The sequence below is a fragment of the Lissotriton vulgaris genome, chromosome 3_1 (genome assembly GCF_964263255.1).
Source record: "Lissotriton vulgaris chromosome 3_1, aLisVul1.2, whole genome shotgun sequence".
In the NCBI taxonomy this organism is placed as follows: domain Eukaryota; kingdom Metazoa; phylum Chordata; class Amphibia; order Caudata; family Salamandridae; genus Lissotriton; species Lissotriton vulgaris.
The window spans coordinates 1,250,767,867-1,250,784,989 of record NC_141689.1 but is presented as its reverse complement, the minus strand read 5'-3'; the positions used below and the strand labels follow the sequence as shown (position 1 = coordinate 1,250,784,989).

General features: G+C 45.6%; 1 protein-coding gene across 5 annotated transcripts in view; it reads left to right on the top strand.

Moving 5' to 3' along the window:
• The window catches only part of SLC4A4 (solute carrier family 4 member 4), a 710,971-nt gene that overhangs the window by 552,985 nt on the left and 140,863 nt on the right, over positions 1-17,123 (top strand). For all 5 annotated transcript variants that reach the window (XM_086961758.1, XM_086961762.1, XM_086961760.1 and 2 more), the window contains one exon: positions 10,080-10,237. In XM_086961758.1, the coding sequence (XP_086817884.1) occupies positions 10,080-10,237 (158 nt within the window). The remainder of the gene's footprint in view (positions 1-10,079; positions 10,238-17,123) is intronic.

Here is a 17,123-nt window from a genome sequence, read left to right as displayed (position 1 = left end):
TACTTTTTATTATTATAAATGACTTCCCATTCACCAACACAAAGGCTCTTCTCCAGGATGGCAAGATATGGAATCATGGTCCTCAACATACTATATTTTGCTCCAAGTGTGGAGTCTTTAGAAAGCACAAATAAAGATTTGGGCATTTACACTTCGAATTCGTGTCTGCACATGGAAGGAAGGTATCTAACAAATCAGCAAGACTCCTTGACATTCATGTTTTAGTTAAGAGTTTTGTGTGGCTAGCTCCACATCGCCAGATCATCTCCAAGGCTGTAGACCATATCAAGTTAGAGCTCCTACGCAGTCAGCCACTCATATAAATCTCTGTCCACATACATAGTCTGTCTTTTTTGGCTGCTTCCAGTCTTTCTTCTTTGGCTGCTTCCACTGTATAGCTTTGTGTCGTGCCAGTATCATCCCTCATGCAGTCGTGCAGAATTACACGTGTTTCCTTCTAGGATGCAAGACCAACATACAGTGTTTGAGTTTGAGTTTGGTATTAGTGCCCTCTGCTTTCTGTATGGCAAGGATCACTTGTCCCAAACCTAAATATCAGGCACATTCAGCTTATATGCAGGAGGACAGCCCCCCTCTGATTTACATGAGACATCATGGTATATGTTACACAGGGGTAAGATACACTCTATGTAGGTATTTTATGTGTATGTGGTGAAATTGTGGGTTACTTCGCACTCTACGGGTGTCTTGTAACATTTTATTCCACTCAGTGACCATATGTGGGGTGTCACAGTCTCTGTCCCGCTTGGCCTGACCAGTAGGTCTTGACACAGACAGTTTGAACATATTGCTCTATATAGTGTAGACAATAAGCATCCCCATGGTTCAAGGCTGTTAATGTCCCCAGTGTGTTAGATTCTGGTGGTCTGCCAGGGAATGACTCAGATGTAGACTTTGCTGCACTGGTCAGTCTTGTGTGTAGGAGGATGTATTCTGTCCAAATACAATATTGTGGCTTGGTCTCCTCAAATGTGTGCTGTGTGCCGCTGTTGTACAAGTAGCCCAAGGTTGCATATCCGTGATTGATCCAGACTGCAGCTCTGGCATCTGGGAGCAGGTTTATGAACTTGTGGGGTCTGCCCAATGGCGAATGCTCTGAAAATGGCATCCTGCTTATCAGCAGCCTAGGAAACTAGTCCTACATGTGCGCCATCTGTGAAATCAAATAGGTGGTCTTTCTGCCCTGTCATGAACAGGGACATGTACTGGAGATCCACAGCACCATATCATCCCTTAGAAAGCTCCCTCTCTCTTTTGTGTGTCTCAGTCACCCAACCTGGTAGGTGTTGTAACTCGGATGCCATATACAAAGTCCATATCCGGTTCTCACATTCCAACATGGTCATGTGATAGGTGTAGTGTTTCAGTTTAATTCTGAGTCACTTTCTTGCCCTCACCAGTGATGCCAGAATGCCATCTTAATCTTAGAAGACCCTCTGTGGAAGCACAATTAAACACACAGAAAAAGACATTTTAGGATTATGGGACTATAACCGTTTTTATCAGAGGCACTCTGCCAATAATGGAAAGCAGCAATTTCGACCAGAACTCCATTATTGTTGTGTTTCAGAGATCACCCTATGAATATTCATCTGAATACCTCGGCTGTGGGACACCATGGTACTTGAGCTCCGTCATCTGCCACTTCTCAATTTAGGATAGATCATCCACCCCATGAGTCCACATCCCCAGAGAGAGAATAGTTTACATTTAATCCCATTAGTGTATCGACCAAACATGTTGCCAAACCCGTTGAGGATCTGAAGGAAGGGTTCTCTGTTGCCAAACTCATTGTGGATCTGAAGGATCCACTGGAGGGTTTCTCTGTTGCCAAACGTGTTGAGGTTCTGAAGGATCCACTGGAAGGGTTCTCTGTTGCCATACCCGTTGAGGATCTGAAGGATCCGCTGGAAGGGTTCTCTGTTGCCATACCCATTGAGGATCTGAAGGATCCGCTGGAAGGATTCTCTGTTGCCATACTCGTTGAGGATCTGAAGGATCCACTGGAAGGGTTCTCTGTTGCCATACTCGTTGAGGATCCGAACGATCCGCTGGAAGTGTTCTCTTTTGCCATACCCGTTGAGGATCTGAAGGATCCGCTGGAAGGGTTCTCTTTTGCCATATTTGTTGAGGATCTGAAGGATCCGCTGGAAGGGTTCTCTGTTGCCATACTCGTTGAGGATCTGAAGGATCCGCTGGAAGGGTTCTCTGTTGCCATACTCATTGAGGATCTGAAGGATCCGCTGGAAGGGTTCTCTGTTGCCATACTCGTTGAGGATCTGAAAGATCCGCTGGAAGAGTTCTCTGTTGCCCTAACTGTTGAGGATCTGGAGGACTGTGAAAAAGAAAGAACCTGTGCTTTGTAGTAAACTCAATAGAGTCAGGAATACTGACTTGAGCTAGACTGTACTAGAGAAAAACTAATTTCTAAAGGTGAGTAATCACCGTACTCTATGGTAGGGATTAGAATATCAAGCACTGTCCATTTGTATAACTCCACACAACATTAAAATTAATAAACAAGGTATAACAGGTCAACACACAAAGATAAAATATGAAAGGTATAAACTTGTGTTTATACCTTTCATATTTTATCTTTGTGTGTTGACCTGTTATACCTTGTTTATTAATTTTAATGTTGTGTGGAGTTATACAAATGGACAGTGCTTGATATTCTAATCCCTACCATAGAGTACGGTGATTACTCACCTTTAGAAATTAGTTTTTCTCTAGTACAGTCTAGCTCAAGTCAGTATTCCTGACTCTATTGAGTTTACTACAAAGCACAGGTTCTTTCTTTTTCACAGTACTCTACCCCTACCTGTGTATAATTGCCAGGGGAACCTTCCATATATTTTGGTGAGGATCTGGAGGATCCACTGGAAGTGTTCTCCTGAATCCCTCAGATATATTAGGTTGTTGTCAGCATACGACGAAATGTCGTACTGGGTGTTACCCGTTCTAACCCCCCATTCTTCCAAAGGGTAACCGTGTGCATCCCTTTTGATGTGCCATGGTCCAGCTGTTAGAAGATATATTTACCTGTCCTGCCATGTAAAAGCGGGCTTCGATAGAGAAGCCACCCCCCACTTCAGCATGTAAGGGCCTATTTTCACTTGACATTAGTTGGCAACGCCATTTAGTGCTGTTCTTAAGGAAAATATTGGCGCAAAATAAACGTGCGGACAAAAGTTGATCCACACTATCATTCCCGTCACTAAGTCTCATATGAGCGCCTGTGCAAAATGTGGGTCTCAGTGAAATGCCCCTTGGAAGAAGACTGCGATCTTGGTAACTGTAGCATGTGTAATCCTCTCTCTGTGTGGCCTTCAAGGAGCACTATTAGATCACAAGAGCAGCACTGAACTGTAAGAAAGTTGAGGTGTGATGTCTCAGTTGTTGATCGAGAACCAAGGCCTGGATGCTCATGCAGGATTCTCTGGTTAGAGCACATTCTGTGATCCTGGGCAAAGGACCACATCTTTCTGTGGATCAGTTCCCACGTCTTTCAGTATCTCGAGCACTTGGGAGAGGCCTGGTGCTCACACACAGGCCCTCAATAAGGCCGATGGGTCGCCTAATAACGGGAATACCGCGGGTCTCTTTACCTTCAGGTAACAGATTCCTTTGAGCATGCACCGCTTCAAACCGGGCATCAGCGCGCGCATTCCGTACACAACGCTTGCCTTTCTTTCATTCGGAAACTTTACTGTTTATTGAAACAAATACACTTGAGCGTGCCATTTTAATAAAGGGAAATGGCAAGTTGATGCCAAACGTGGTGAAACTATGGAGTATTTTATTCCTTCTAATGAAAGGAGTCTCAGGGTGGCACAGATTTAAAAGCTGAATGTCAGTTTGAGGGTTAATCACTCAGCCCAGTGTGCCCCTGTAGTACTGCCAGGGTTCAGCTGCGGGCGGGCGCTTGAGGACGTGGATGTGCCCGGCCCAGCGGAGGGCTGGTACAGCGCAGAGGTTGGCATGGAGACTTCTGGGGTTCGTCCTCCCCGAGTGAGGGGTTTATTTGCTCAGGTGGTTGACGGATCCTCTGGGAAGCGAAGAACCTTCCCTCTGAGATCTGACCCAATCTTCGCACCAGCCAGCTCGTGATTAATGGTGTGAGAAACGACTGGGTGCAAACGCTTTCCGTGCCAAGGGGGCCCTCTGTTCCCACATTCACATGCCCCCACTGGGGTCCTCTTGCCCTTTCTGACGCGGGCAAACATAAAGATGGCACCGGGGAAGCAGTAATTAGCTGCTATTGCTCGCGCATTCCTGCTTTCGGTGCAGTGCTAATAGTAGTGCAGCAGGTGCAGTGGCACCGCAGCCCAAGCTTAGGAGCGGGTCTCCCCACTTTAATTATGCAAGATTCTCAGTTCTTATGCAGGTGCCGCATGTCCTTGCGTGTGTTAGGACTCGCGGCCCCCCTCTCCGCCGCTGACCTACGGCTTAGCCTCTTCCACTTTTCTGAGCTCATATGTAATGACTGATTGTCAGAGGACACCGGTGCATTATGATCACAAACAGGAACATGCATGGTCTTTACGACACGTTTGTTTTTATTTCAGCCCATCTTGTACCATGTACAGGGCCACTCATATTGTGCGGCTGGCGAGGACCAAAGAATGCAGCAGGGTTGACTAAATTATGCAGCAAGAACAGCCAAATTAGGATGTGTCGTATTGCGTCACATTTCGTGATAATATAATTGTATTATTGTGTCATTTTTACACGTTAACACTGTCTGGGCAAAGGTTTTCACCTCATAATTGGAGAAGTGTGGCTCACTGGTTAAAGGAGGCATACCCTGAAGCAGAGGTCAGACTTCGGACCAGGGTTCAATTCCCGACGCGGCAGGGTCCTGAGCCCAATTGTCCACAGACTCGATAATTCTCGCTTCGGTGCCCACTCTAATCACGGGTTCAAACTCTGGGCATTAAGCTTGCTTAATCTCCACTACGCCCCCCCCCCCCCGCGGCGGGATGCCTGGCTTTCACCTTGGGGATGCCCAGTATGGGTTATCTCACAGGGAAAAGCCTGGACGGGTTCCCAAGGCAAGCGCCGAGATGCCCTAGGGTAAGTCGAGCGCTATATAAGAACATACATGCATACATACATATTTACCAGTTAACACCCATATGCAGCAATACGTACTGAAAGGTGACTAGTCAACCTTTGCGAAGAGCGAACCCCTACCAGACGGGCAAGTGCACCGCGAGCTCCCCCGCCGCTAGCTTGCACCCAACCTTCCCTTGTGGCAACACATGAGTCTTTGATGGTTCAAAACGGCCAACATTTTATTCACATAACGTGGTCAAGCAAAGCAGTTCAAAATGATACCCAAGCATAGTACAGCATTATTGTCAAATTCTCTGTAGATCCAGTTCAGTCAGTGCAGTCCACATCCGCAACTCATGACACCACCCTGCACGAAAGCCCCATTTCAGCAGGGGTCTAGCACACCCTGCAACCTCTAGGCTATATCTTGATGCCAAGTGTTGTGGGTGTCCCTTGTGCCTAACCCGGGCTACTAGTGCCATGTCTGCCCCCTGCCTCAAGAGACTGCTCCCTGTACCCCTGCCGTAAGGCATGCCAAGGGCACGCACCTCCTTTGGCTATTGCGCTCCCTCTGCTGTCCCTCCGTACTGTCCCCGCCACGCGGCTTGTGGTTTTTTGACCTGAGGCAGCTACCCCACCTTCTCCCCCCATGCTCTCCTAGTTGAAGCCTAGCAGCTGAAGAGCACCTCTACTGTTGAGAAGGAACATGCCCATGCTTACGCCCATCAAATGTACCTCGTCAGCTTCGTAATTTCATTGTGTTTTGAGATTGATGAGCCCTTTATTCTCAAAACCCCACCCATTGGCTTTGCACACATTGGACATGGTAATGTCCAACTTCTTTGTTGACCTTTCTTCTGCTGCGATATCCAAAGCCCTATTCAATTTGAAGGGCGGTATGATCTCAGACGATACCAGCTCTGCTGGTCTATTGAGTCTGGGGACTGCTGTCAGTCCAGCTATCATGGCCCTGATTAAATCCCTATGCCCCAGGTCGGCTATGTAGTTCCCCCCTAGGTGTACTACTATTGCATCAGGCTTCCCTTTTCGCCTCACTGCAAATTGAACGCTAGGCATTTGGTATTCGCATCACAGGCCAACTTGCCCATCCAGGAGACTGCAGTTCCCTTATAATTCTTTCACGCAGACACCCACCACTATGCCCCGGCAACGAATGAATGGCTCAGTAGCCATACCCTGCTTGACCGGAGGAACCTGTCATGAGAAAAGCAACTCAGCTTAAGTCGGGCTAGATGTAGTCCCGGAATGCCTCCGATACCCGCCGGCTTATCTGTTTGATGCGCTCTGCATTCAGGCCATTGGCCGCAGCCATTGCTGCGGCGCCTATTCGGAATTACTGTAGTACAATTACTGTCAGTGGGAGGCCTGCTGCCCTAATAAGCATTTTAGGACTGCATTAAATTGTAAGCGGCTGAGATTTGATTATCATGCTAGAAAAGCAGCTGGTTGGCCTGGACTTCACTCTTTAGGTAGTTACACATGCACTGCAAACATGTGTGCTGGCTTCTGCCTTCATGGTCTGTTTTTGATCTTCTTAAGTGAATTGTCATGGAACTGTTCTCCATGTGCAGGCTCCCCCTTCCAAGCATGCTGTCCCCTGGTTGAATCTGGCAGGGACTACCAGTTCGCTGACCCTGAATGCCCCAAAGAAGGCAAGGGAGAAGGCTGCCCTAAAGAGCAGTAGTTCATGTCGGTGTGTGTGGGTGCTCTGAAGCTCTTTTAGTACTTTCTGCAATGTGCTGAAACATATGGGGCCTCTCCTAGCTCGTTGCCTTGCTTGGAGGCGCTCCCATCCCTTCATGGCTGCCGCACAATAAAAGGTACTGGCAGGGTCGCTATTACCTGCTAATTTTGCATAATAGGAAACTGCGCTAATGTGAGTTTTTGACCAGAATCCCCCTTTTCTCCTTGAAAATGCCCACTTTATAAATCCTCTATGTCTCTACTGGACATTTCTCCAAACTCGAGAAGCACCACTTATGGCCTTAAATGTCTACCAGCCCTCATGATATTTGGTTTCCGTCTTGAGGTCTAGGGCATTTTCCACCAGCATGGTCAAATCGGGTCTACTAGGTTCCCATGTTCTTGTGGTACCGCCGTTATGTCAAGACCCGCATGCAGTGCTGGCTTCCTTTATGTCTGCCACTGAAAGCGAGACACCGCACCAGCCACCGCATTTACCACACCAGGAATATGCCTGGCCCTGACAGCAATATCAGCGCGGAGCTGACAACCCACCAAATACAAGTGACACTATTGATCAATGTTCTGTTCCCAGATTCAAAGCTTTGACCACCGTGTGCTTGGCTACTCAGAAAGTAATTTGCTTGTTAGCGAGCCACTCTTCCAGAGTTCCAGCACCATCAATTTTTGGGTGATCCCCTTCTCATGTCAGCATGCCGGCCAGCGGGCAGTCGCCCATACCAAGTCCAGGATGGCCTCAAATGCATCACCCCGACTGCATTGGTAAACAGCTCCAGCTGCCCTGCAGACACTCAGGGTTCCCACCAGATAAATGTCCCATTGAAATCGGCGAGGAATGTTGCCCATCACCAGAGATCCTCCTTCACCCTTTGTGTCAGCCTGACCCTGTGCTGCCTCCTTGTCAGCCCTCTTGCTAACCATGCCAAACGCCTGGCAAATGGCCTCCCTGCTGGTATCACATGGTTGGCGAAGTTAAGCTTGCCTGGCAGCCGCTGCATCTCTCCCAGTGTAGCTTTTTTCTTACCCAGCAGTGTCGCTATGATTTGTTTCTGGCCATCTACTTTTGCTGATGGCAGCCTGCACAGGCCATGCATGGTATTTAACTCAACGCCCTAGAATAACAGTTGCATGGTTGGGCCCTCTGTTTTCTCCTGCGCCAGCGGCACCCCAAGCTCATCTGCCAATGCCACAAACTTCCCCAACAGCTCCAGACACTCAGCGGAGCCCGGTTATCCAATGAACAAAAAGTAATCGAGGTAGTGGATCTGCCCCCCTGCTGGGTGACGTTCTCCCAATACCCACTCTAGAAAACTGCTAAAGGCCTCAAAATAGGTGCAGGAAATCACACAGCCCATTGGCAAGTACCTGTCATGGTAGTATCCGTCCTCTTGCTTGAAGCCCAGCAAATTATATCTTTTTGGGTGCACCGGTAGTAGGTGGAATGATGATTTGATGTCACCCTTAGCTAGCAGGGCCCCTTTTCCTGTTGCCATGATCTGGTCTGTGATGTTGTCAATTGTGGCATAGGACACTGAACAACTATTTTGACCCAGCCAGTCATTGACTGAATGCCCTGTTGGGTGTGACAAATGGTGGATCAGTCTAAACTGGTCTGGCTCCTTCTTGGGTACAAGTCCTAACTGTGATACAACAAAATTGCTGCAAGGAGGCTCTGAAAAGGGGCCGGCAATCCTCCCCAGGTGGACCTATTAGTCAACTTTTTGCCTAACTATAGACGGGTTTCTCTGAACTGACTTCAAGTTTTACAAAATCTCTGAGGTGGAGGGCCTTGGTATGGTATCTTGAACCCTTGCAGGAAGCCTTTTACCAGTAGCTGTCTTTCGTTAACCCTTTGGTTTTTGCTCAATAGCCTCAGCAGGGATGTAGTTTTCATGGGTGTGGGGAGTTGTGTGGTAGACAAATAATCTGCTTCCGTTGCCTCTACTACTTTCTCTCTACTTTTTGTTGAAGGTGTTTTTGCTACCCCAGATCCCTTGGCCCTCTGGCACTCAATGGCTGGGTATGCCTCTCCGCAGTTGCTTAACTTACAGGACTGGCCCCATTTACAACCCTCCTAGTTATTCTTCCAGCATGCTGTGTTGTGTCCTTTACCCATTTCCCACCGCCTACGTCTTCGTTCTGTTGCTGTGGGGAATTCCATCAAGCCTCCCTTTCTTTCCTGTTTCTTTTGTGTGTAAGATTAAAATAAATCTTCAGGTGCCATTAGGGACATTTTTGCATTGCAGATCTGCTTAAATACTCCTGCTTCTCTATATTTAACCTTGCAAACTGTCTATAGGTTAGAATTCTGCAGAAGTAAGTCTTGCAGTTTTGTCCACTTGTACATCCACCATTTTTTTCTCCACCGGGAGTATGCAAATGCCTGGGTGTGAACCTCCAGATCCACGGGTTTGCTTCACAACTTGTGTTTCACTATGGGGCTAGTGACTCCCATTATTGGCCAATTGAAATGAGGCCTTCAGATATAACCATTTTGAGGGGTATGCATGGACTGGGAACATATACAATTGTGGCTGGTGTTGTTGCAAACATACACTTGAGTTGTGCGCAGCGTGGGTGTTGACTTGGTAGTCAGGGAGAAAATGGAACCCCGTAATGAGGATGTCACATCTTTTGTGAAGTAGAGAGTGCCCGAAATAAGGTGGCCTTCCAAGGTCATGACTTGTCTGAATCCCAAAGAGGAGAGATGAGAGTAAACTATTGCAGAAGCATTGATCTTCATGTAGAGATTCAATAATACATTTTTCATTTAAAGCACTTTGAGGAAAGATTGCATGACACTAATATCATGGTAAAAAAAGTAGAGCTGCATAAAAATCTCAACCGCTACATCGCAGCCACTATATTGTCAAAGCAAGTATATTACTACTGTTCTTACCACCACATCTATTCAGCGAGCCTTACCTTCCGATGTAGTAGTTAGTTTATTGTTAGTTTTATGTAGAGAAGACCATTTTTTCATATGATTCAATACATGCAGTATTATGGTCATATACACCTGGAAAAGATCTTTGTAGTTACTGTTAACAGTAATTGTAGACATGATACATTTATCATCTGGTGAATGTGAGGTGTGTTTGCTGTTGAGGTGAATGGAGAATCTTTGTTTCTGATTATTGGGAGTTTGAGGTTTGTTAGTGTATGTCACTGTCAGGTGTGAGCTGATGTCCTGAGAGACTTGCTCATTCTCTCCATTTTTAGAATGTGTTTGAGTCCATTGCAGCCAGGATGTGAATATGTGTCCCCTCTTTCAGCTGAAGAACAAATTCATGAAAAAATTGCCACGAGATGCAGAAGCCTCCAACGTGCTTGTGGGTGAGGTCGACTTCCTTGAAAGCCCGTTTATTGCGTTCGTCCGGCTACAGCAGGCTGTCATGCTGGGGTCACTGACGGAAGTCCCTGTGCCCACAAGGTAGGAAAAAATGGTTAGGCATATCGAGGTATGAGCAAAAACTGATTCCAGAAATAAATTGTTTGCATACATGCATAGTTCCATCATTTTTAGTACTTCTTTTTGTCAAGGGGACTCAGGTGGTGTTCCATTGGATGCCTTATAACTGGCCAACTTTCTGTCAATCACCTTTTAACTCAACCTTTTTTTACTTTGCGCAGAAGTGTAACTGGAATATGTTTTGCCTCTTGCAATGATGTTGTTACTCAATATGTTTCCGTTTGTAGTTAATTTTTTAACATATATCATAACGCTTTATCTAGTTCTCAAAATGAACAATTGTTTTCATTCCTGAATCTTATTTTTCCTTTTCCCCATACATCTATTGTTTCCAGTACATAAGATGTAGATACAGTGGGTCTAGAATCAGCTCCTTCCTTGTGAATTGGATTGCTCTGTTGTAGAAGTCTTCTTCAAGTAATAATGGCACTATTCCTTACAAGGTCCAATTAGGTTTCAATATTTCAAACCAGAGCTCAACCCTTGGTAGCTGCAGCACTGAAAAGGCAAGCTTAACTTAGGAGAAATGTGCAAAGCATTTATCCATACCAAAACAGTTAAAATTTAGAAAACACATCACAATAAAAATCATACTCCAATTTATAAAAACAGAGCAAAATGTAATGAGTAAACATATTCCAAAACAACAAAAATCATATTTAGGAACCGGAGATATGATTTTCCAAAGTTTTTGATTTTCCTGGCTTCATAAAGTGCAAAACACCAACTGACGGTATCTGGTCACGCTAGGCCGGGTCAAAGTCAAAAGTCAAGGCCTACTGTAATGGAGCTCAGGTCAGACAGAGGGACCAGGTTCCGTCTTTGGAAAATTTAGCTTCTGACTTGGTCTTTTTCTTGGTGAAAATCCTCAGACGAGGTAATCTACTGGTTGAAGTGCTAGGTGGATCCGAAAAGGAGCTTGTTGACATCATACGGCTCAAGTGTAGGACCCCGGTGGGAGCCTTGGCATTGACACTAAGTTGTAGGCTCTCTACGTCGAAGACGTGAAAACGCAAAGCAGGCAAAATCCAAAGATTAGGCCCACAAAGGTGTCTTCGCTGGCAGGCTGCTGCTCAGCATTGGTCCAGGTGAACTCCTCTATGTTTGAACTTAGAACATTTTTGGAAAGTCAGGATCCTTTCAGCCAGGCAAACCAACAAGCTAGGTCTGACCAGCAGAGGACGTGAGCATCTGCAGCTTGGCAGCAGTCTGGTGGTAGCCTCTGGTACTTTTGGAAAAAATCCTTGAAACATTTTCTTAGTCCCAGCCTTTAGGCAGGTAAAGTGCACTCTGGCACTTATCCAAGGGCCCCAGGACCTTAGGGAAACCACTTGGATGTGAGGAACTACTCCATGGGTAGCCACCAGCATGGTCCAGAATAAGCCCGTCAAGAACTGGTCATCTGGGCTCTTCAGCAAGGTGGGCTTCTTGCAGCTTTTGTGTCCCTGTAGCTTAACAGGAGGCTATCCAACTAGCCCTTGGAGTCCACTCTTCTGTCCTGGGTTCAAGTGGGAGTAGGCGCAGCCCTTGGGGTTTCACTCCAGAGGTTACAGAAGGTGAAGGGTGTCTGTCTGAAGTTCAATGGGGGCTCTTCAGGTGTAGTCCTCCTTCCTCCAGTCAAGTCGAGGTTAGAAGAAGAAGGTATCCAGGGGTGCCACCTTTATGCCTGGCACTAGCTTGTAGGTGTGAGAAACTCCCTCTCCAATAGGGAACATTTTCCCCACTTGAACACAATTTCTGGGGCGCGGCCCTCAATATTCCCACAGTGCCCTGTCCTAGCAAAACACAACATGGCAGAATTTTTCTTCCATTGGTTAGATCTCTGGACACACCTCTAAGGTGTGTCTAGGGAAACGAGGAACACCCCCTACTAACCAGTTTTGGGAAGAGTATTGCCCCCACTGGGATTGGTGCCACTCTAGCTACTTGGGGAATGGCAGAGGTAGGCCTAGGTGTGCAGTACATCTGCTTATGACAGGGGATCCCCTTTGAAGCTTGTGCAGTTGGTGGGCACACCCCCAGGCCTCCAAGGCCCTTTTGTTCCCTTTCCTGGGAGCCATTCACCCCGCCCAGGAAGCTGCCAGGTGGCAGTTGGGAATTAACTCTGAAAAAGGCTTTAGTCAGGTAAACGCCAACTTTCTAGTAATTTCAAAATAGTAATTTAAAATCCAACTTGGCCATCAGATTGGATTTTAAATTCAAATTAAGTTGGGTCCTTGAATCATAGATCTAGCTATTTCCAAACTGATGTTATACATTATAAAGAGATATAATGTAGCCCAGTGCTTTTCTAAGGGAGAGACAGCCTTGTCAAAGTGAAGACGACATTGGGGGGTTTTCACTGTCAGACCATGTAAAATGTAAGAACACACGTTCTCATGTTCTACCTTTAAAATACCATTCACCCTGTGCTGTGGGCATTTAGGACCTACTTTAGGGATGACGTACCAGTATTAAAAATGAAGGTTTACACCTGGCAGAAGGTTTTTTTTGCCGAGTCGAATTTACGGTTTTAAATCTTCAAACTCGGGCTGTAGAGGCAGGCCTGAAGATATTCTTTGGTTTGTTACTTTAGTGATGGTATAATAGGTGCAGCAGTCCTCTAGGGACATTTAATTTATAGGTCCTGGGGGCACTCAGTACCATATACTAGGGACCTATAGGTAAGGTATATATGTCAATCGATGATTAGCCAATTCTACATGTTTTATGGGTCAGAATACACACACTGGGTGCTGGATGGCAACAGTCCAGTGTCCATACATCAGCAGTGGCATCCGGAAAAAAGTGGGGAGTGCATGACTACACAAAATGGGCATTTTCTCACGCATGTGTTTGCATGGTACTGCCAAAAGGCATTGGCAAATCCAATAGTTCACTCTTTTACATCCAAAACTTATTGGCTCTGTCAGTGCTTGTTTTTCTTGAGATTGGGTGTAATGAAATGAAAGACTGTGCTGCCGCCCACACTTTGCTTTGGACTAAGGTAAGGGCATGTTTTTACCAGTGAAGCTCAAACCTCAAAAACATGCATAGTTAATTTTATATTTTCATCAAGATAGGGCCAGAATTCTTATTACCCAGTCGTATCTGTAGGCTACCACCATCCCTCCGCCCTGGGAACAAGTCGGCTGTTGGCTGCCGCACCTACCCCTCCCCCGAAACAAGTCGTCCGACAATCCTCTCTTACCTGCATACAGGCAGCAACCTTAGGGGCGGCCCCAGGTGGCAGTATGGCTAGCTGCTCCACTGTATATTTGTATAATTTCTGATAATAAATAGTTTCATATGGTTGTTTTGGCACAGTTAACACCTTAGCTGCGTGTAAACATTTCTCCCCAGTGCTGCGCTGTCCATTAGAACTAGTGCTGAATGGACGTTCAATGGTCGTGCGCAGCACTGGGGAGGTAGCGCTGCTGACGACCATTGGCCGTCAGCAGCACTTAAGGGGTTAATATATGCCTATGCACTTAAAGTAACAGGTGTTATTAATAAACACTTTAATAGTACTTATTTTTATCAACCTTGGATTGACAAAAGGCTGAGTTTCCATCTTCCTGATCTAAACTCATAACTCCAAGAAAAACACCACTTCCAAGCAGCAAGCACTCAACTCGCTGAGTCACCTTGCTGCATCAAGTAATATATGTGTCAACTGACAATTCTGAAACGTTATTGTATTGATTCTTCTTCATTCGTTGATGTTCTTACATTTCCTAGGTTTAAAGTCTGTGCTGTATTTCGTTTTGAGAGTAATAAAACAGACTGGAGCCATGAAGCTGGCAATAGAAAACTCACAATAATGTAAAGTTTGCTCGGACAAGATAATGGCAACAATGCATACGTTCATTTGTGTATTTTAGACTTTCTTTATCAGGAAATATGATTGCCCACTTGTAGCTCTCGACCAAAGTTGAGTCATGATTGCACAGTTGGAAGGCTCATTAACCTTGATATGGAGGATCCTGAAGATTCATTCCCTGTGATGCGTCTGCTGAAAGTCCAATTAGGACAAGTCCCAAGAGGGCCAAAGAGTTGAGAAGGTGGCGTCACTGGCGTGCATCAGGGAGCAGCAGATTCACAAATACAGTGACTTACAAATGAACCGCGGTGGAACTTTGTATCAAATTCTAGGCCCGATTCGCAAACTGTATTTTGAAGTGCATAAAGCAGTACTACAGCAGTACTACTTACATACTACACAATGCAGTACACAAACCTTTAGCTAGAGACCTCCTCGTGTGGGTCTCCTATCTATTCTGTGCAGTGATGTCCACCATTGTGGTGGAGATCTTCACACAAGTACACAAATTAATAGTAAATGTGGATGGACTAAGGGAAGAAGTGGGGAAATGGGTAAAGCTGAAAAACAGAAACACAAACGAGTAAGACGATTAAAATTAAAAAAAATACACTTCTAAAACTACTGCAGTCCTAAATGTGCTAAAACAGGCTCAAAAGTACTCATTCGTGTAAGGCAAGCACCACACATGGCCAACCATTGGTATTGCAAAACACTTCATAGAAACGAATTTAGCAGTGAATGAATATAACATACCATGAGAATGTTATATAAATTAACTTATTTTAACATTCAAAACAATATATGTATATTTTTAAAGTGGTAAAATCAAATATACATATATAAATAATTATTGACTGATTTAAAAGAATGTATTGAAACACTTAGGGCTCGATTTACAAAGGTACTTATTGTGTAGTAAAGTTACGAGTGCGGAGTCTCCGCACTCATGGTGGAGTCTCCACACTTGGGGCGGAAACTGTTCTGCCCCAGTTGCCGAGATTCCGCTACTAGTGTGGAGATTCCGCTACAAGTGCGGATACTCTGCACTTATAACTTTGCTACACGTAAATATCTACGTGATTGGGCCCTTTATTTAAAAGTAAACTTTTAAACTTTTGTAAAAAATATAAAAGGTTTTTAAGTTGATTAAATATATTACTTTTAACCCGGTTTACTAAAAATGAAATAAAAATAAAATTGTTAGTGATGGTGAGTAATGTTTGTATTTATTGTTTGATAATAAATATTAATAACATTAAATTAGTATATTTAAATGATGTTATGATTTAATACAGAGTTACTTTGATGAGCTAGTGCACTATATATATTTTTATTTTAATAATTCTAAGCTATCAATACATATTTCAAATTAATTTACATTTATATTATACAAAGTTCAAAGTTTTTTATTTTTGTTACGGTACTCTTACGAGGACCACAAATAAAATATACATTTATACATTCCATATTAATACATTTTCAATGAGATTTTCAAAAACTTAAAAATTCTGTAACAAACGAATTCATTAGGGGGGCTTTTACATAGTGATAAAAAGTCTTGTGAGCTAGTGATCCTGCAGGACCGGTAGATGGGTTTAAGACATGTTGACCTTGCATTTACAATTTCTGCATTAGGGCATATAAAAAATAAGTGTTCCAAATTTTGGTTGCCTCCTTGACAAAGGGTACAAAGGGCAGAGCTGTCGGGCCTCCAAGAGGAAGTAAAAGTTTGTACAGGAAGTGTTCCAAGGCGCAACATCATAATTGCACGCCTTGCGCCATGTTGAAGAGTATACTCTAGGTAAGGCTGATGTTGTTTGTATTCCTGCGAGGCTACATAAAATTTATATGACGATAGACTTTAAAATATTTTTATACATTTTTTAAAGAATCATAAACTTTAGTAATTTTCCCTACACTTTCCAGTAGGGAGGTCCCCACCTAAATAGGAGATATCTCCCCCAACAGGCGAAAAGTGAATAGAAGTAACTTGAAGGCAATGTGTAAAGTGTTTGTGCAACACCACACAAAAATATCCCACACCAGGTTTAGAAAAATAGTATATATTTTAATAAATAAAATAAGACCAAAATCAATCAATCAATCAGTGACACTTATAAAGCGCGCTACATACCCGTAGGGTCTCAAGGCGCTGGGGGGGGGGGGGGGGGGGGGCGCTACTGCTCTAACAGCCAGGTCTTCAGCTTCTTCCTGAAGGAGAGGTGGTCTTGGGTCAGGCGCAGGTCGGGAGGGAGGGAGTTCCAGGTCTTGGCGGCCAGGTAGGAGAAGGACCTTCCTCCTGTAGTCGCTCTTCGGATGCGGGGGACGGCGGCGAGGGCGTGGTTGGCTGATCGGAGGTGGCGTTTGGGAGCGTAGAAGTTGACTCGGCTGTTGAGGTAGCTCGGGCCTTGGTCGTGTAGGGCTTTGTGTGCGTGGGTGAGGAGGCGGAAGGTGATTCTTCTGTTGACGGGGAGCCAGTGAAGGTCTCTCAGATGTCCGGAGATGTGGCTGGTTCGTGGGATGTCGAGGATGAGTCTGGCTGAGGCGTTCTGGATCCGCTGGAGTCTCTTCTGGAGCTTGGCGGTGGTACCGGCGTAGAGGGCGTTGCCGTAGTCCAGTCGGCTGGTGACGAGGGCCTGGGTGACGGTCTTCCTGGTCTCGGTGGGGATCCACCAGAAGATCTTCCGTAGCATGCGTAGGATGTTGAAGCATGCCGAGGAGACGTTGTTGACTTGCCTGGTCATGGAGAGGGAGGAGTCCAGGATGAAGCCCAGGTTGCGTGCATGGTCTGTCGGTTTGGGTGCGGTGCCCAGGGCGGGAGGCCACCAGGAGTCGTCCCAGGCGGAGGGAGAGGAGCCCAGGATGAGGACCTCCGTCTTGTCCGAGTTCAGTTTCAGGCGGCTGGTCGTCATCCACTCGGCTACCTCTTTCATCCCTTCGTGCAGGTTGGCTCTGGCGGCGGCGGGGTCGTTGGTCAGGGAGAGGATCAGCTGGGTGTCGTCGGCGTAGGAGATTATGTTCAGATTGTGTTGGCGTGCGATG